The 20,564-nt window shown below is 44.7% G+C and overlaps 2 protein-coding genes across 9 annotated transcripts in view; one reads left to right on the plus strand and one right to left on the minus strand.

Annotated features, from left to right (window-relative positions):
- The window catches only part of TTC26 (tetratricopeptide repeat domain 26), a 99,716-nt gene that overhangs the window by 55,753 nt on the left and 23,399 nt on the right, over window positions 1-20,564 (minus strand). For 4 of the 6 annotated variants that reach the window (XM_039492456.1, XM_039492447.1, XM_039492484.1 and 1 more), the window contains exons 3-5: window positions 13,362-13,499; window positions 12,690-12,782; window positions 3,996-4,110 (exon numbers count right to left, since the gene is read on the minus strand). In XM_039492456.1, coding sequence (XP_039348390.1) covers window positions 3,996-4,110; window positions 12,690-12,782; window positions 13,362-13,499 — 346 coding nt within the window. Of the gene's footprint in view, window positions 1-3,995; window positions 4,111-12,689; window positions 12,783-13,361; window positions 13,500-13,617; window positions 13,840-20,564 lie in introns of those variants that run through there. The other 2 variants (XM_039492466.1, XM_039492476.1) reach the window with 2 other exon arrangements.
- The window catches only part of LOC120373686 (heat-stable enterotoxin receptor-like), a 77,160-nt gene continuing 72,437 nt past the window's right edge, over window positions 15,842-20,564 (plus strand). For 2 of the 3 annotated variants that reach the window (XR_005585652.1, XR_005585654.1), the window contains exon 1: window positions 15,842-17,350. The gene's annotated coding sequence lies outside the window, so the exon portion shown is untranslated. The remainder of the gene's footprint in view (window positions 17,351-20,564) is intronic. The other variant, XM_039492426.1, reaches the window with a different exon arrangement.

A 20,564-nucleotide genomic window follows, 5' to 3' on the forward strand; every position in this document is an offset into this window, starting at 1 on the left:
TGGATTCTACCTTGCTGCTATAGGCAGCAAGATAGAACTGAAGGAGGGAGGGTTGTGGCTACTCCACCCTTTATGCCCTTGCACAGGGAACATGCACTGCCCCAATGAACAATGCCATTAAAAAACAAAAATCAGCTCTTGCACAAATAAGGTGCATGCATAACTACTGTGGAGTCCACAATGATGCATACTTGAAGACCCTCTCTTTCAATTGCTAAGAAAGATTTAAAATGCAATTTGATTTTATTCAAATACTACACTGAGATAGACAGAAAGTGGATGGGTAACTTCTCAAAGTGAAACTGCAGTGAGAATTTTAGACAGGCAGAATGGGATTGGAATTGGGTTCTCACCCCTCCTCTTTCAGACAGTGCCACGGGAACTTTAGGACCCTTTCTTGCAACAGCCAAGTCCTCCTGCAAGGTGTTGAACATCCCCAACTCCAACAGAAGTTGACCAGTAGTTAAGTGAACTCAGCATCTTGCAGGCATCAGTCCCCAAATGTCTAAACTGCTTTGGTTCAGCACTGATGCAAAAGCCAGCACACCATCTACTGAACCACTCAAAGACTATATGGGGCCCTACCCATGTCAGGGAGACCAATGTACTGTTGCCTACATTTCATTTTCTGACAGTAGTGCTGTGCTGCGCTAGTTAGCTTCAGTAGCACTGGCTCACAATCAACAGGATGGTAACTCCCTGCCGCTAGTCAACTACAACACAAACTGAATTTTAGATCTGTAAATAACAAAAATGTAAGGCTGGATGGGACATTGAGAGTTGACCTAGTCCATCCTGCCACACTTGAGGCAGGACCATCCCTGAAAGGTGTTTGTTAAACTTACTCTTAAAAACCTTAAATGATGGGGATTCTACAGCCTCCCTTGGTAAACTATTCCAGTACGCAACTATCCTTATGGGTTAGGTAGTTTTCCTAATATCTAACTAAATCTCCCTTGCTGCAGATTAAGCTATTACTTCTTGTCCTTCCATCAGTGAACATGGAGAACAACTGATCATTTATAACAGCCCTTAAAATATTTGAAGGCTGTTATCAGGACCTTCCCCCACCCCCAAGTCTTCTTTTCTCAAGGTTAAACATGCCCAGTTTTTTTCAACCTTCCCTCAAATCAGGATTTCTAAACCTTTTATCAGTTTTATTGCTCTCCTCCAGTTTGTCCATATTTTACTTGCAGTGTGGCACCCAAAAACTGGAAACAATACTCAAGCTGAAGTTTCACCAATGCCAAGTAGAGCAGGACAATTACCTCCTGTGCCTACATACAGTACTCCTATTGATACATCTCAGAATATTTGCCTTTTTCGCAACTGTATCATATTGTTGGCTCATGTTCAATTTGTGATCCACCATAATTCCTAGATCCTTTTCTGCAGTACTACTACGTAGCCAGTTATTCCCAATTTTGCATTTATGCATTTGATTTTTCCTTGTTAAGTGTAGTACTTTGTGCTCATCTTTATTGAACTTCCTCTTGTTGACCTCAGACCAGTTCCCCAATTTATCAAGGTCATTTTGTATTCTAATCCTGTCACCAAAGTGCTTGCAACTACTCCATCTTAGTGTCATCTGCAAATTTTATAAACATACTCTCAACTCCATTATCCAAGGAATTACACAATCAGGAGAAATTCATTTCTAATAGACCATTTCAATTCCAGATGCTCCACCTGCCCAAGACTTTCATACAGAGCAAGAGACATTACAACCCTCTTGTTAAATAAAAACAGCTTTGAACACAAGCTTAGAATAATAGAATCATAGGGCTAGAAGGGACCGCAAAAGTCATCTAGTCTAACCCCCTGCCAAGATGTTGGATAGATCAGCTTCTTGCATTCTTGTTTCAGATCTTACTTTCCAAAAGCATAAAACACTTTCTGTAGGATGCATTGTGTGATGGGTTCGGTCACAGAGACCCCCTTGGGACTGTCACCTGATGTGCTGAAACTATCTCTGAGCCAGTTTTCTCTGCCAGTTTGGGCCTCCAGAACCCTGTCTGGTTGAGACAGATACACTAATCTGTTGCAACACAGACCCAGGGTCTGAACCATGTGCCCCAAAGCTGCAGACTTAACTGAAAACAGCTTAAGTGCTCCTGTCTCCAGCACCCAGCTCTCAATGGGATCCAAACCCCAAATAAATCTGTTTTACTCTGTATAAAGCTTATACAGGGTAAACTCACAAATTGTCCGCCCTCTATAACACTGATAGAGAGATATGCACAGCTGTTTGCTCCCGCAGGTATTAATTACTTACTCTGAGTTCAATAATGAACAAAAGTGATTTTATTAAGTAGAAAAAGTAGGATTTAAGTGGTTCCAAGCAATAACAGACAGAACAAAGTAAGTTATCAAGCAAAATAAAACAAAACACGCAAGTCTAAGCCTAATACATTAAGAAACTGATTACAGATAAAATCTCACCCTCAGAAATGTTCCAATAAGCTTCTTTCACAGACTGGACTCCTTCCTAGTCTGGACCCAATCCTTTCCTCGGTACAGTTCTTGTTAGCTCCAGCTCAGGCAGGGCCGCCCAGAGGGGGGGGCAAAGAGGGCAATTTGCCCCGGGCCCCGGGCTCCCGCCTCCGCCCCTCTCCTGGAGCCTCAGCGCATCAAGCGCCGAGACTCCGGCCGAGCCCCTGAGCCCCGCCCCGATCCGCGTGGTGAGGGGGCGGGGCTGGGAGCTCCAACGGGGCCTGAGCCCCGCCCCGCTCAGAGCGGCGTGGGGAGGAGGCGGGGCAGCTGCCTCCGCTCGGCGTGGAGTTCACAGCCCGCCCCTCACCACGCGGCTCTGAGCGGACGGAGCTCAGGCCCCGCCGGTGACGCGCTTCGCAGGGGCCGGGCCGCGGCCGGGAGGGCGGGCGAGCGGGCGGCCGGGCCGCCGGGAGGGCGGGAGAAGCCGGGGCCGGGGCCGGGGCCGGGAGGGCGGGCGGGAGAAGCGGGGCCGCGGCCGGGAGGGCGGGCGGGAGAAGCCGGGGCCGCGGCCGGGAGGGCGGGCGGGAGAAGCCGGGCCGCGCCGGGGCGGGCGGGAGCCGGGGCCGGGCCGCGCCGGGAGGCGGGCGGGAGAAGCCGGGGCCGCAGCCGGGAGGGCGGGCGAAGCCGGAGCCGGGGCCGCGGCTGGGAGGGCGGGCGGGCGGGCGGAGCCGGGGCCGCGGCCGGGCGGGCGGGAGAAGCTGGGGCCGGCCGGGCGGGGGGAGGGGGGAAGCGGGACCCGCCGCCGCCGCCACAGCACAGCCCAGTCTTCAGCGGTGGGGGGCCCCATCTGTTCCGGGACCCGCCGCCTCCCGCCGCGGGTCTTCGGGGCACTTTGGCGGCGGGTCCCGGAACGGAAGGGCCCCCTGCCGCCGAAGACCCCGGGCCCCCGGAATCCTCTGGGCGGCCCTGAGCTCAGGTGGTAACTACGGGATTTATCATGACTGGAACCTCCTTTGTTCTGTTCTACCCCCCTTATATAGCTTTGGCACAAAACGGGAATCTTTTGTCTCTCTGGGTCCCCACCCCTCCTTCTAAATGGAATAGCACCAGGTTTAAGATGGATTCCAGTACCAGGTGAAATGGTCATATATCCTGAGAGACCCCAAGCCTTCATTCTTCCTGGCCTGACTCACAGGAAGGCTTGCAAGTAAACAGAGCCATTTACAAACAATTGTCCTAGTTGATGGGAGCTATCAAGATTCCAAACCACCATTAATGGCCCATACTTTGCATAATTACAATAGGACCTCAGAGTTATATTTCATATTTCTAGTTTCAGATACAAGAATGATACATTTATACAAAATTGGATGATCACACTCAGTAAATTATAGGCTTTGTACCTTACAAGAGACCTTTTGCATGAAGCATATTCCAGTTAAATTATATTCACACTAATTAGCATATTTTCTTAAAATCATATGGAGTGCAATGTCACACATTGCAAGGGTTTTTAAGACACCATAACCCCTATCACAGTCAATCCAAGAGACACACCTCACCTTTCAAGCCTGCCTGTTCAGCTTGTGTATACATCCCCAAGAGGAAGTAAGTGCATGCTAGGTTCACCCAGACATCAGGGTTGCAACCTGGTTGCTTGGTCAAAGCCTCATACTCCTGAAAGACAGAAGGTTTTTGAGACACTTTCTCTGTGATGTCCCAGACATTTGACAGCAAGACAAGCATTATGTAGACCAGAAGTTTCCAAACTTTTCTTATTGCATACCCCCTTCCAGATCTACCAGCTGCCCACATACCCCATTCCTTCTCAGCACTGATACTTTACATGTTCTTCTTAACACTACCTGTCTTTAGCCATCTGTCTATATTTCACTGTTACGCACAGATATAGTTATAGTGTGACGTATACAATTGAAACAAAAACCCTGACTACGTTCTGAGCTCAGTTATACTGGATAGTTGTAGGATGAATAATCACCTCAAAAAGGTTATTAAGAGTAAGCAGAGAGCCTATAAGTAATGCAAAAAGGGATTGATCAGCAAAAAAGGCTACATCTTGGAGGTTAGAAAATATAGTAATAAAGTGGGAATTGCTAAGAGTCAAGATGGATTAGCTCTTGCCAAGGAAATTAAAATAAATCAGAGGTTTTTTGGTTATATAATTAAAAAGAGGAGGAGGTTGGGCTGCTATGCAGTGTGAATGGAGAGGAGATTAAAGATAATCTAGGTATGGTCCAAAGACTAAAACAAATGCTTTGCCTACATTTTCAATATGGATGATAAAAATGGAACACAGGCATAAAGGCAGGACAGCTGATGGAAGAGAGTGTACAGATATGCAAATTACCACAGGTGGAAGAAAAACTTAAAGAGCTTAATACGCTGGATAATTTCCAACTCAGAATACTGAAAGAACTGGCATGTGAGATAAGTAGTCTGGTACCAAGGATTTTTAATAAATTTATTTAGGGTAGTTTTGTACGACTGGAGAATAGCTAGTAGCATACCTATATTTAAGAAAGGGAAAAAAGTGATCCAGGCTACTACAGACCTGTTAGTCTAACCTCAATAGTACACATGGCTGTAGAACAAACTGTGAAGGAAAGAATAATTAAATTCATGGAGATAAACGGAAGAAGGGGGCTCTAATTTAACATGGGTTTACCAAAGGCAGATCATGCCAGATTAACCAAATTTTCCTTCTTCAAGAATAAAACTGATTTTTTAGTTAAGGGAAATGGAGTAGATCTAATATACTTGGACTTCAGTAAAGCTCTGACATGATACAGCATAGGAAATTATTAATTAAATTACAAAAGATGGAGATTAGTACAAGAACTGTAAAATGGATAAGAAACTGTTTAAAGGGGAGAAGGCAACAAGTTGTGCTGAAGTTATCGGACTGGAGGGCAGTTACTAGTGGAGTTCCTTAAGGACTGCTCTTTGGACCAATCTTATCCAATGCTGGGGCCATGGAACAAAAAGTAGGAGTGTGTTAATAAAATTTGCTAATGATACGAAGTTGGGAGGCATAGTCAATACAGAGGTGGATTGGCATGTTATACAGGAAGATCTAGATGACTTTGAAGACTGGAGCCATAGAAGTGGGATGAAATTCAATAGTACAAAATACAAGGTCATGCACTTAGGGTCTAATAATAGAGGCCCACAAGCTGAGAGAGGAGGTGGGAGACCTGGTTGTGCTGGTAGATCATAGGATGACTACAAGCCACTAATGTGATGTGGCTGTGAAAAAGAAAAACACTAGAACATAAGAACGGCCATACTGGGTCAGACCAAAGGTCCATCAAGCCCAGTATCCTGTCCTCTGACAGTGGCCAATGGCAGGTGCCCCAAAGGGAATGAACAGACAGGTTATCATCAAGTGATCCATTCCCTGTCACCCAATCCCAACTTCTGACAAAACTAGGATATATCAGATTATGTTAGTGGCCAGGATGTGGGCACTTAGAGCAGGAGTCACGCCTAGTGGTCAGAGCAGGAATCAATACCCAGGAATTGGAAGCCAGGTGCCCAAGCCTAAGGTCACAGCTGGAGTCAGGAGCCATGAGTACAAGTCCTGGGTCAGAACCGGGTTATCTGGAGTGAGGCAAGGCAGGAGCAGGGCTGGAACAAGGCAGGAGCTATCACAACCACGAGCAAATGCTTTGAGCAGCCGCTGAATTGCTGCTACTGCTGGGCTTAAGATCCAGTCTTCTGACCCTTCCAATCAATCAGGCAGTGTAGCCACTCAGGCAGTCTACTACAGGCCAGCTGCACTCAGATTGCCCAGAGACTGATTCTGCCGCAGGCGCTGCTTCCAGACTAGCTCTGTTGCAGACCCTGATTCCTGACAAGCATAGCATTTCCAGTAGAGAAAGAGAAGTATTAATGCCATTATACAAGACACTGATAATACCTCTTTCAGAATATTGTATACAATTCTGCTCACCCCTGCTCAAGAAAGATGAATTCAAACAGGAACAGATGTGTAGAGAACAGTTACCAGGATAATCAGGGGAATGGAGGGCCTATTTTGAGATGAGATTGGAAGAGTTTGGCTTGTTTAGACTAGCAAAAAGAAGGCTGAGAGAGGATATGATTGCTCTCTATAAATATATCGGGGGGGGGGGTGTGAACACCAGGGAGGGTGAAGAGATGTTTAAGTTAGATGACAGTGATGGCATAGGCACAAATGGGTATAAACTGGCCATAAGCAAATTCAGGCTGGAAATTAGAAATAGGTTTCTAATAATCAGAGAAGCGAGGTTCTGGAACAACCTCCCAATAGAACTCCTTTCAGTTTATGTTTCCAAAAGCTCACGTTTCAGAGCTTCAGTCAGTCTCCTGCAGGGGTCAGGAAGGGATTTTCCTCAGCCCCCAATCTATTCTGGGTTTATATTTGCTTGCTCACTTTTGTGTCCTTCCTCTGAAAGATGTGAGATGACCACAGATGGAGAGGAACGCTGGACAGGGTGGGCCAGTGTTCTAAGGCGGGGATGAGCAGTCTCTCCCTCACTGGCACAGCTGGCAGGTTCTTGCTCATATGCTGAGTCTAACTGATCATATGCAGGTTTGGGAAGGGATTTTTCTCCAGGTCAGATTGGCAGGAACCTTGGGAATTCTTCTGCAGCAAAGGATACAGGTCCTTACCAGGATTGTCTAGCTTAATCTCACTTAATCATTTCCCTTCTACTCATACACTGCAGCTCCTCCTATTATTCGCCTGTGCCACATAATAGTTGAGTCTCTTTTGCACTGTAATACTTTGGTCTACTATCAGTAGTTGGGTTTAGTGTGAGAGTGCTGTTGGTGGCCTGTGACATACAAGAGGTTCGACTAGATGATCTGGTGGTCCCTCTGGCCTCAAACTCTATTACCTTTATTTCATATTAGATTCTGACATAGAATGTGTGCTACTGGTCCCTCGCTGTCCACATTATAGAATAAATCAATAGAATGACAATGGGGGACCAGTAACAGTATAAAAGTTAACTGCGGGGCTATGTAATATATTCTCTGTCCCAGATAACAAGGGTAAAAGGGACATCAGCACAAACAACTTTTTTCTAATTTTTCTGACGCTTTAAATTTACCTATTCCATGTCACACCCTAGCATGCACTGTTCAGGTGACATTATATCCGCCAGGAAATCCCACTCAATAATGGAACTCATCTATTGTAGATTCCGGTATATACCTTTTAAAATAACTTTAAGTCATGGTTTAGCACAGACTAAAATATGGACATGAAAAGACAGTATCAGGAATTCCATAATAGCAAAAATAAATAAAATAAAATCCACATTAAGTATTACACCACCACTGTTGGACACGGGGTCCCAATTTAAGATTTTAAAGTAATCAGCCACAGTTATGCAAAGGTACTGGATATGTAATATCTCACCTCTAACTTCCTTCTACATTTTTGTTCATTCCATATGCTTGAATGTTGCCATGTAAACCATTTAATTTCATCAGTCATTTGTGTAGAACAAAGCACATTATGCTCAGCGCCTTTAACAGATTTTTTTTTATTCTTTTTAAAAAAAAATATCAAGCAACTCTGTGCCTTGTGAAAGACAGCTGTGAGGATAAAAATCAGTGAAATCTTTAGTTACATCTGGAAACTATCTGCTTGTGGGGATGGAGAAATACTCCGTTAAAAAATTAAGACTGCTCTACATGTGCATAAAAAAAATTCCAAGCCACTTTCCATTTTAAGTTAAAAGCTGGTCCGCATATATATGTATGTGTGTATACACACAGATCAGCTCCTAATGCCTGTATTAGCAGACAGAGGAAGAGATTAATACAAATACTGGCACTTTTTAAAGGCCTGGATCAATATCACTACCTGGTGGTGAAACAGATTTAGACAGACTGGATTATTTTATTTACTGATGTGTCTGGTCCTCTTTTACTCTTGCATCCAAGAGAGTGTTCAAAATTTAAAATCCATCCTGGATTTCCTTTTAGTAATGTAAGCCCTTACAAAGTATTCAATGCAACAGGATAAACTTATTTTTTTTTTATTTTTTTTTACAGAATGTCTATCCGTCTCCACAAGCAGATATTACCAGATGCAACTAAAGAAAGTTTCAGTACTGCCAACTCATGTCCTTTAGCCTTCCCATTTCCAATATTTAAGGCGATGGAAAACGTTGAGGTCTACCAATTCCAAGCATCCCTGGCAATTGTAGAGAAGAGAATTAACTGAGTGAGATCTTTTCACGCTTCTAACTTCTGTCCCCTGCTCATTGTTCCAGAATAAGGGTAAAATGAAATAGGCTCAAAAATCTTACAGACATATTCAGGGCTGGTTGGGAAGGGATATTCCATCTCCAGGGAACTACAGGCCAATGAGCCTCACCTCAGTCCCCGGAAAAGTCATGAGGCAGGTCCTCAAGAAACCAATTTTGAAGCACTTAGAGGAGAGGAAAGTGATCAGGAACAGTTAGCATGGATTCACCAAGGGCAAGTCATACCTGACTAACCTAATTGCCTTCTATGATGAGATAACCGACACTGTGGATGAGGGGAAAGCAATGGACGTATTATTCCTTGATTTTAGCAAAGCTTTTGACATGCTCTCCCACAGTATTCTTGCCAGCAAGTTAAAGAAATATAGGTTGGATGAATAGACTATAAGGTGGATAGAAAGCTGGCTAGATCATCAGGCTCAACGGATAGTGATCAATGGCTCCATGTCTAGTTAGCAGCCGGTATCAAGCAGAGTTCCCCAAGGGTTGGTCCTGGGGCCGGTTTTGTTCAATATCTTCGTTAATGATCTGGAGGATGGCGTGGATTGCACCCTCAGCAAGTTTGCAGATGACACTAAACTGGGAGGAGTGGTAGATACCCTGGAGGGTAAGGATAGGATACAGAGGGACCTAGACAAATTAGAGGATTGGGCCAAAAGAAACCAGATGAGGTTCAACAAAGACAAGTGCAGAGTCCTGCACTTAGGATGGAAGAATCCCATGCACTGCTACAGACTAGGGACCGAATGGCTAGGCAGCAGTTCTGCAGCAAAGGACCTAGGTGTTACAGTGGACGAGAAGCTGGATATGAGTCGACAGTGTGCCCTTGTTGCCAAGAAGGCTAACGGCATTTTGGGCTGTATAAGTAGGAGCATTGCCAGCAGATTGAGTGACATGATTAGTCCCCTCTATTCGACACTGGTGAGGCCTCATCTGGAGTATTGTGTCCAGTTTTGGGCCCCACACTACAAGAAGGATGTGGAAAAATTGGAAAGAGTCCAAAAGAGGGCAAAAAAATCTGATTGGGGGCTGGAGCATATGATTTATGAGGAGCGGCTGAGGGAACTGGGATTGTTTAGTCTGCAGAAGAGAAGAATGAGGGGGGATTTGATAGCTAATTTCAACTACCTGAAAGGGAGTTCCAAAGAGGATGGATCTAGCAGGGCCGGCTCTAGGTTTTTTGCCGCCCCATGCAAAAAAATTTTTGGCTGCCCCCACCCCAGCCCTGGGCTTCCCCCTCCCACACACTCTTGCTGCCCCAGCCCTGGGCTCTCCCCCCCACACCTGCACCCCCTGCCGCCACAGCTCTGGGCCTCCCCCCACCCACACCCCCCTGCCGTCCCAGCCCTGGGCTCTCCCCTGACCCACCCCATGCTGCCCCAGCTCTGGGCTCCCCCCTTCACCCCCTTCTACTCCTTGGGCACACTTGTTCCCCATTCACAGTGCCACCCCGCTCTAGCAGTGAGCTCTCAATTCACAGCAAGCTGCAGCATGAGGTTTCAGCTACCATACCCCCTCCCCCTACCTTTCCTGTTGATAGCGGCCAAGGGAATGCTGGGAAATGTAGTTCTTCCCCTGATCCAGCACTGGCTCTATAGGCAGGGAGCTAACCAAGGAACTACAGCTCCCAGGGCCCCCTGTTGGTTCTCAGCTCCCAGGCTGGATCCCTGCTGGCTGCCGCCCCTGCAAATGGGCTGCCCCAAGCACCTGCTTGCTTTGCTGGTGCCTAGAGCCGCCCCTGGGATCTAGACTGTTCTCAGTGGTACCAGATGACAGAACAAGGAGTAATGGTCTCAAGTTGCAGTGGGGGAGGTTTCGTTGGAGATTAGGAAAAAACTTTTTCACTAGGAAGGTGGTGAAGCACTGGAATGGGTTACCTAGGGAGGCGGTAGAATCTCCTTCCTTCAATGTTTTTAAGGTCAGGCTTGACAAAGCCCTGGCTGGGATGATTTAGTTGGGGATTGATCCTGCTTTGAGCAGGGGGTTGGACTAGATGACCTCCTGAGGTCCCTTTCAACCCTCATATTCTATGATTCCACCCAAGTCTGGAAACTCATTTAACCCTGTACGTGTGAGCAAAAATCTCCACCTACTTCTATAAGGGGAAAAGTCATCATAGTTTCACAGCATAATTCTCTAAAACTATGGAGGGATGTTTTTTCCCCTGTGATCCCTAGTTCTATGAATTCACTTTAGTATTTTTCCCAGGGCTAAAGGGAGGTGTGAAAATAGGAGGGTATAGAAACAAATTAATAGGCTGTGAAGGCTCACTTCAGAATGGCACAAGACAAGATAGTCAATAGAAGCAGACTTAGGTTTTGCTAGATGTCAAGAGAGAGCGATGTGTGGGCACACCTAGTGGTTTGAGCATTGGCCTGCTAAACCCACAGTTGTGAGTTCAATCCTTGAGGAGGCCATTTAGGGAACTGGGGTAAAAATCTGTCTGGGGATTGATCCTGCTTTGAGCAGGGGGTTGGATTAGATGACCTCCTGAGGTCCCTTGCAACCCTGAAATTCTATAACAGAGTATGGGATCAGTGATCCTGCACTGGCAGCAAATTCTATTTCCCAGCAAGAGAGTTGTGGGGAGAAGGCGGCAAAATTCCACAGGGGCACCTTCTTACCCAAATGGAGTACAATAGGCACTATATGATGCAAGCAACTTGATAATCTATAGATTACTTGAATAAACATATTTTCTAATAAGCTTGAAAACTCTTTGGGGTAAAAGGCAGGTTTTATGCAGTCATCAGAAAATTCATAGAAGAGCAACAAAATCAATTAAGGGGCTAGAGGGACTAAGAAAAAAAAGATTTAAAAGAATTAAATATCTAATACTACCTCTTGGCTAAATAATGAAGGCGGGGATATGATTGTGTTGCCTCTTTTTGACCTGAATGGGTATTCAAAGTTCAGGGCCCTGGGGATGTTCCTGCTGGAAGTACTGAAGATGGAATCTCATATTTCCTGTGTACATTCCTTGTAAATAAACAAGATTGCATCAAATATCAGAGGGGTAGCCGTGTTAGTCTGGTTCTGTAGAAGCAGCAAAGAATCCTGTGGCACCTTATAGACTAACAGACGTTTTGCAGCATGAGCTTTCGTGGATGAATACCCACTTCTTCGGATGCAAGTAGTGGAAATTTCCAGGGGCAGGTTTATATATGCAAGCAAGAAGCAAGCTAGAGATAAGATTGCATCAAAGTCCTGCTTTTCCAAATACAGGATTAACCAAAGGCAATAAGAGGAGTTTCTTAGCTTACAGGTCCAAGCTTCTTTTCAGCCAGCATCCCAGAACCTATCTCTAAGTTTCCCTCAGGATCTCATTTGGTTATAACTTTTGCTTGGATTTTTCCAGGTAGTCTCTGTGTCGCTCTGGTCCTGTGCATGGATGCATACACACACACACACACGGTCTGCCCCCAACCCCCACCAAAAACAATATTTAGCGCATACACAAATGCCATGCCCATACAGTCCAAACTTGTTCAGTGAGTTCACATAACCCTTTACTTTTAGATGGGGGGCTGTGGTTAATTTATCCTTACAGTTATGCTAACTGAAGAGTGAATTCACGCCCATCAATCGCAACAAGGTTTTAACTCAACCCATAACAAGGTTCCACCCAGCTCAAACAATTACTTTCCACATATTATTTTCTGAAGGTGTACACACCAAATAGGGAAAAGAATGTTAGAACAACTGTCATGAAATTAAGAAAAGGACAATTTAGGCTTTGGGGCAAAGATTAACTAGGATGCTGGTCCAATAGACTGTTTCAGTATAGAAACTCCTATTTCCCTAATCCAAACCACCTTTCTGTATAGTTTTCTCTATTGTTGTTGGATTTATACACAAGTGGCCTGACCCATTTCTTCCACACCACCAAAAACCATCTCTCCTGCCTGCTGCCACCACTTTAGGACAACATCCTGATTCTCTCCAGCAGGAAGAAGGATTTCTTCATCTCACCTCCAATGCTCTCTTGTAGTCCCCCAGGTGAAAGGCGCAGTATCCAATCCAGAGGTCAGTGTCCTCATCTTGTTCCCCCACATGCCGTTTAAACTTCAAAGAAAAAGGGATGCAAAAAAGACACCAGCTGTCAAATTTTGTCAGATTGTCTCATGTGAAACAAATTAATTTATAAAATTAATATTAGGATGATTTCTGCTGGCTTGACAACTCCAGACACGGAAGTCAGGCAGTGTGAATATCACATTTTCAAGGACAGGCAGTTTCTATCCAGTCACACAGTCTCTGTACAAATATTGTAAAGCTGTAAAAGTAAAGGAGGGCGAGTGATTATTCAGGCACAGGGGGCATATCTAGGGTGTGAGAAAGAACAGAAAGGAAAAATTAGTTGAAAAAGCTGGAACTTTCTCCAAAGCGGGAGCTCTGCTGCAATTGGGAACAGTCTGCCAGAAGGAGCCTCATCACCCCAGTCACTGGGAGAAGGGTTTGGGCGAGGCCCCGGGGGCTGTGCACTGGGCACCAATCCTGCACTGGAGGAGGGACGCGGGGAATGGGGACCCGGGGACCTGCGGCCCCTCCCACTCGCACCCCCGTTGCCTGGGAGACTGGCGGAGTTAGCCCGTTAGCTGCGGCAGCGCAGAGCCCCGTAGGCCGAGCCCCCTCCCCCGTTACCTCCAGCAGGGCGATAGCGCCGGTGAAGTCCCTCTGGGCCAGCAGCTCCTCCAGCTGCGGGACTTTCTTGCCTTTCTTCTTCCGTTTGTCGCCCTGCGGCGGGGCGCCCCCCACGGCCGGCTTGGCCCGGGAGAGCATCTGGAGGTGCAGAAAGAAGAGGGGAGACGGGGTGAGAGCGGGGAGGCGCTGGGGGGGGTCAGACCTCCCCGCTCCTGCGTCCCACAAGCGGCGGCCCCCTCCCCGCCCTGTCCCTCACCATCTTGCCCCGGGCTCCTCGCTGCTCCAACGACTCCGTTACCCCGGTAACGCCGCGGGGGGGGGAGGGAGAATGAGTAAGTGAGACACCGAATAGGGCCCGGCTGGAACTCAGGTCCCAGCTCACAGTTCCGGCCCCGACCCCGCGGCTGGCGCAAAAGAGAAGCCGCTCGATTCTCCGGGGAGAGTTTGCGAAGGGACGTTTCCGGTGCGGCTCGCGCCTATCTCCATAGCAACCCAAGGAGCGGGGTGTGATTTGTCGCCGCAGTGTCACAATATTTATTTATTGTTGGTAAATGTCCCAGCTCTGGGGACGAGCGGTTGAGATGAGCCTGTGAGTTTTCATGTGTAATACAAACCCGGCCTTCAGGGGTCTGGAGACAAGCTTGAAAACAGGACCCAGGTCCGCTTGAGAGGCTCATCAGTGAAGAAAGCGAAGAGAACAGATTTTTGGTGTCTGACTCATGGCTTTTCAGTGCCTGGGGTTGCTAATAGTGTGATTGTGCAGCAGAAAACTTGGGGCTGTGGTACAACACCAGTGCTTTTGTCAGGCGAGAACATAGTAACGTCCTTTGACAACATGCTTAGAGGCCCTACATAGGATATAACACTAAATAATGAAATCAGAACAGGGAACTACTGATTTTTGGCCCCAGGAACAAATGATTCAGTGGTGATGTCATGACATGTATCAGCGTGTGGTATGTGACGTCATCGTACTCTTCAGTGTCATCAGTGTGCGTGGACCTTTACAGACAACTCAATACAGTAACTCCTCGCATAACGTTGTAGTTATGGGCCTGAAAAATGTGACTTTAAGCGAAACGATGTTAAGCAAATCCAATTTCCCCATAAAAATTAATGTACATGGGGGGATTAGGTTCCAGGGATTTTTTTTTTATCAGACAAAAGACTATGTTATATATACAGTATATAAACAAACAATTTAATACTGTATATAGTAATGATGATTGTGAAGCTTGGTTGAGGTGGTGAAGTCAGTGGGTGGAAGAGGGTGGGATATTTCCCAGGGAATGCCTTACTGCTAAATAATGAACTAGAACAGCTGAGCCCTCAAGGGTTAACACGTTGTTAATGTAGCCTCACACTCTACAAGGCAGCACAAATGGAGGGAGGGGAGACAGCATGGCAGACAGAGACACAAACTCAGTGTGTGGAAGAGAGAGAGATGTGCATTGCCCCTTTAAGTACGCTGACCTCCTCTAAGTACATTGCCTTTTTAAGTAGATCAGCAAGTTGAGACAGCTGCTGCTGCCAGAAAGCTCCCTCCTGAGCCCTGTTGTGTCCCCCCCTCTGCTTTATGGAGATGGGGTAAGAGAGGGGCAGAAGCAGGGGGAGAGAGACAGCCTGACAGTTCCCCTTTCCCACCCCCACCCTGCACAGCAAGCAGGAGGCTCCTGGGAGGAGGTCCAAGGCAGAGGGCAGGAGCAACACATGGCGGTGTGGGGAGGGACAGCTGAACTGCTGTCAATTGATAGCCTGCTGAGCGGCTGCCGCACAGGGAACTTAGGGGAGCAATGAGCTGATGCGGGGGGACCTGTCAACCCTGGTTCCAAGCCCCCATCACTAGCTCTTTCTGCAAGCAGTGGACAAAGCAAGCGGCAGCCAAACAACGTTATAAGGGAGCATTGCGCAACTTTAAACGAGCATGTTCTCTAATTGATCAGCAACGTAACAAGGAAACAACGTTAACCAGAAGGACTTTAAGTGAGGAGTAGGTGAGTTCCTCCTCAAATGGCCCATTAACTTTCCTCCAGTCATAGGGAAGAAAGGAAGTAGGAGAGCAACTGAGGGGGTTGTTAGTGGGTTCATAGAATCATAGAATATCAAGGTTGGAAGGGACCTCAGGAGGTCATCTAGTCCAACCCCCTGCTCAAAGCAGGACAAATCCCCTGACAGATTTTTACCCCATTCCTTTAAATGGCCCCCCCAAGGATTGAACTCATAACTGTGGGTTTAGCAGGCCAATCCTCAAACCATTGAGCTATCCCAGCAAGTGATATAGATTGTTGTCCTCAAAGGAAACCTGCACAAAACTGTAAAAAGACAAGTCTGGGAGCTTAAATTCTTAACTTTGCTAGACACTAAAAATCATGGTCCGAATAGACATTAGCTTTATGGCTTATTAAAACAGTGTAAGTGAAGTGTTAATGGGCCACTTCACCTCAAATGGTCTCTTGAAATATGTGCTAAACAATCTGTTCCATCTTGTCTTTAGCTGTGACACTCTAAATTAGTTCCCCAGACCTGAAGAAGAGCTCTGCATAAACTCAAAACCTTGTCTCTCTCACCGACAGAATTTGGTCCAATAAAAGATACTACCTCACCCACCTTGTACATCTAATATCATAGGACCAACATGGCTTCTCCAACACTGCACAAAATATGGACATTTTGCAGTTGTTTGTTGCACCAAAGCAGTCAGAGTGTTAACTCATATTATTGACAATCAAAATCCATTGTTTCTGTCATCGATCACATCTCATGACACAGAGCCTGCCTGGAGAGTGAAACTGAATATTCATGGAAACACTAGTGACTTTTAAATGATCCAGAAGCAGACATCTAACCTTCAACCCCTCCCAGAATGGAAGTCACCTGACACAGCCCTGAAAGTACTCCGAACACATGGGCCAGAGAAACAACTTTCAAAGACCAACAGTATGGTGTGCCCCAATGGTAGTAGTTATAAAGAAAAGTGGAAAAATACGAATCTGTGTGGATCTTAAAAGACTTAATGAAGCAATTGGGAGAGAAAAATATGTTCTCCCAACTCTGGATGATTTCCTTCCCAAAATGAAAGGAACTAAAGTATTCTCCCAAGCTGAATGCCTCGAGCCAACTTTGGCAAATTCTTCTAGACAAAGAAAGTGCTGAATTGACACATTTATCAAACGCTTTGGGAGATTTTACTTTCGAAGATTACCTTTTGGATTACCAGTGCACCTGAAATTTTCCAAAGAAAGATGGCAGAACTGTTAACGAACACAAATGGAGTTGTAGTTTTCATGGACAATGTTTTGATATATGGATCTTCAATGGAAGAACACAGCAAAACCTTCAATAAAGCCCTTGGCCTAATCAGTCAGACCAGACTGAAGTTAAAGAAAAGTGTGTTTTCCACCTACCCCAAATTGAGCTTTTGGGACAGTCAATAAAGAGAGATGGAATCAGTCTGAGCCTGAGAAAGTAAAAGGAATCTGAGAATGGAACACCCCAACATATGTACCAGAACTGAGAGCGTACTGGGCATGGTATATTACCTTGGTCGATACCTAGAAGACCTTTCTACAGTGACAAAATCACTACATGAACTGTCCGATGCATCTTGGCTATGGGGGCTAAATCAAGACATTGCCTTTTAAAAGGCAAAATAAATTATTTCAGCAGATCCAGTCTCAAATACTATGATGCGAACAAACCCACGATGGTCAGTGTGGATGCAAACACCTCTATGGCCTAGGTGTTATACAGTTGCAACAACACAAATGTGTGTGCAAACCAGTTGTGTTTTGCTCTCGCACACTCACAGAAGCAGAAAAGTTATACGGAGTGAATGAAAACAAGGGCCTGGCAAGTCTATGGGCATATGAAAACTTTTACAGATATCTGTGTGGATGGGATTAATTTACAATGATAAAAGACCATAAAACCCTCATCAATGGAAAAGGTTTGGATCAAGCCCTGCCAAGATGTCAACGTCTATTGATAAGGTTAGTGTGATTTAACCCAACTTCTAAATATGTTCCTGAGAAAAACCTAGTAGTAGCAGACATTCTGTCATGGAACCCAGCATCACACTGTGATGTTACCCAGGGTACGATTTGGACTGTTGAATAGCTGAGCCCCTTCAGTTCTCTAGCTGGGGGTGCCCTTTACACTGCTTTGCTATATAAACAGCCACTCCTGGCCTGCTCACACAGTCTTCAGCATGTAAATTAACTCCCAGCGAAATACATGAGCACTCTGACCATTCACTCATGAATTACATATAGGGTGATACTCACAAATTCTTAGTCCAAGCCTTGTTCCCTGAAATGTGCATCTTGTGCTGCTCAGCCCCCTCCTGAACAGTACAAGTTCATAGAAAGTCCATCATTTCATCAAAGGAAAATGATAATGTGCCAGCCTTGTTATCCCACACACTTTAATTCAAACACTGGTTAAGACAAAACAATAAGATATGTTTAATAACTACAGAAAGATAGATTTTAAGTGATTACAAGTGATGATGCTTAAAAGTCAGGATTGGCTACAAAAGAAAATAAAAGAGCAAAACGCAAGTTAAAACCTAATTTAACAAGTGAACTTAAAAACATTAGATTTTGTCTCACCATATGCTGCAGTAAATTTCACAGACTGGATCCTCTTTTCAGCCTGGAACTCCTCCCTTGCCCCCTTCCCCCTTGTTTAAGAGTCTCTCTGGTATTTACTGATGTCATGAGCAGAGAGATGGGAGGAGGAGAGGTGAATTGGAAGTCACTGTCTCTCATTCTTATATCCCTCTCCCTTTTTTGAGGATTATCCTCAGCTAGGGTGTAGGTGAAAAGCAGTCTCTTGTGGATGTGAGGCTTGAAATATTCCTGTGATGCAATTTAAATTTTGCATTCACACCTTCCTCCTGGTGAAGAATGGTCGCTTAAGCAGTTCATAGTTTTTTTAACACATCGCAGGTGCCAGTGTGTCTTTGTCTCTGAAAAACTGGTTTGTGGGCTTTACCCAGAGTTACAACACATTTCAGTAACAATCATACAGTAGAATATCATAACTTCACATACAGTGTTGCTACATATATTTCAATGGGGGTAATAATGTTCAGCAGATTATGAATTTTCAAATGTTACCTCACAAGGCATACTTTGTACAAAATTTACCATAGTCTTGTAAAAGTGATGAATGTGATCGTATGACTGTCACACACTCAGCTACCTGTGATCTCAAAGATGATGTAAAGGCATACGGGGATGCACACAGATCAGTGTCAGAAAAAAAAAGCAACCTCAACAGACATGCAACTTCAGTAAGTTCTAAATTACATTAGGGCTGGCTGGCTCAACTATAAAGGATTCTAAGGAACTGATAAGAGACTACTCTGTGGTACATAGACAGTTAAGTAAATTGAAGGGACTCAAGATTAAGACAACTGCATTGTAATTCCAAATGAAATGACAGAAGAAATATTAAACCTCATCCATGAAGGACATCAAGGATTAACTAAATGCCATATATGGGCCAACCAGCCAGTGCAGTGGCTTGACATCAGCAAGGATATAAACAATAAAGTATCTGCATGTGAACATTGCAGAACTAATAGACCAACACAACACAAAGCACCTTTAATAAAAACACATCTACCAAACAGATGTTGGAAGAGACTAGCTTCAGATTTATGCGAATACAGAGGATATCATTACCTGGTCGTAGTGGACTGTTTTTCCATATATAGAGAAATAATGTACTTGAGAGACATGTCACAAGAAACTGAAGTGCACTTTTGCTCATTTTGCCATTCCAGAACAACAAGGGATGGACAAAGGACCACAATTGACTGCAGCAGAATTTAAGTCATTCTGAACAAAACATGATTTTGATCATATTACTAGCAGCCCATATTACTCAGAAGTGAATGGAGAGGCTGAGAGAGCTGTACAGACAGCCAAGAAAACCCTAGAACAGGAAGATATATTCCTTTTCCACAGGTTGACTGTGTGTTGTGTTAAGCAGTACTTCCTAATGTTTCTTTTAAACCGGCTGCCTATTAATGTAATTGTGTGACCACATAAAAAAAGAACCAGGAAAGGGATAAATAACACTTCCTTATTCACTTTCTCCTCACTGTTCATGATTTTATAGACCTCTGTCATATGCCCCATTAGTCGTCTCTTTTCTAAACTGACACATCACAGACTTTTAATCTCTCCTCATATGGAATCTGTTTCATACTCTTAATTTTTTGTTGCCCTTCTCTGTACTTTTTTCAATTCTAATATATCTTTTTTGAGATGGGGCAACCAGAACTGCATGCAGTATTCAAGGTGCGGGGGTACCATGGCTTTATACAGTGGCATGATTATATTTTCTGTCTTATCATCTATCCCTTTCCTAATGGTTCCTAACATTTTCTTAGCTTTTTTGACTGCCATGGCACACTGAGCAGATGTTTTCAGAGAACTATCCACAATGACCCCAACACCTCTTTCTTGAGGGGTAACGGTTAATTTAAACCCCAATCATGGGGTTTTGTGCTCCCATGATGTTCCAGTGAAATCATTTAGATCAAGCTCTGTTTGATAACATACATGAAACCATTGATCGAGTGGATATCTCCAAAAGTAGTAGCAAAACATCCAGTGGACAAATATAAACATACACAGATATGAGAGACTTGGATTCTTGTAAACAGTTCATTGCCATCCCTTACAAAAATAAATGAAATGTTGAATAACCTGAAAGATACTTAACTGGAATTATCATCTGCATATCAGCAGATATCTGCTGAATTACCAGGGCATTTCTATTTAAGTGCCTACATATGATTTATGCACCTAAATATGAAAATGATGATCAAAGTGACAAAATTCAGAAAGAAATAACAACACCTGAACTACCAAAGGGCTGATGGGGAAATACAGTCTTGGAGATAAGATCAGTTAATGATTAGGCAGTAACTCAGAGATATCAATGTTTCCAGCAGTGTCCTCCCTTTCTATCAGCACAGAAATGATCATACATTTCTAAACAAATGTCTTTGAAGAAAAAAATGTCTAAAGAAATTGTAACAGATAATAGAGTACAATCAATCTCCAGGAAAAAAGGGAAACTATTGGATAATGAATGGTATAACACATGAGAACTTTTTACTATCCAAATGCATATGGATAAGCGGAAATATGAATAACTGATCAAGAAAGGTCTATAAAACCAAGC

The sequence above is a fragment of the Mauremys reevesii genome, linkage group 1, assembly GCF_016161935.1.
Source record: "Mauremys reevesii isolate NIE-2019 linkage group 1, ASM1616193v1, whole genome shotgun sequence".
Classification (NCBI taxonomy): domain Eukaryota; kingdom Metazoa; phylum Chordata; order Testudines; family Geoemydidae; genus Mauremys; species Mauremys reevesii.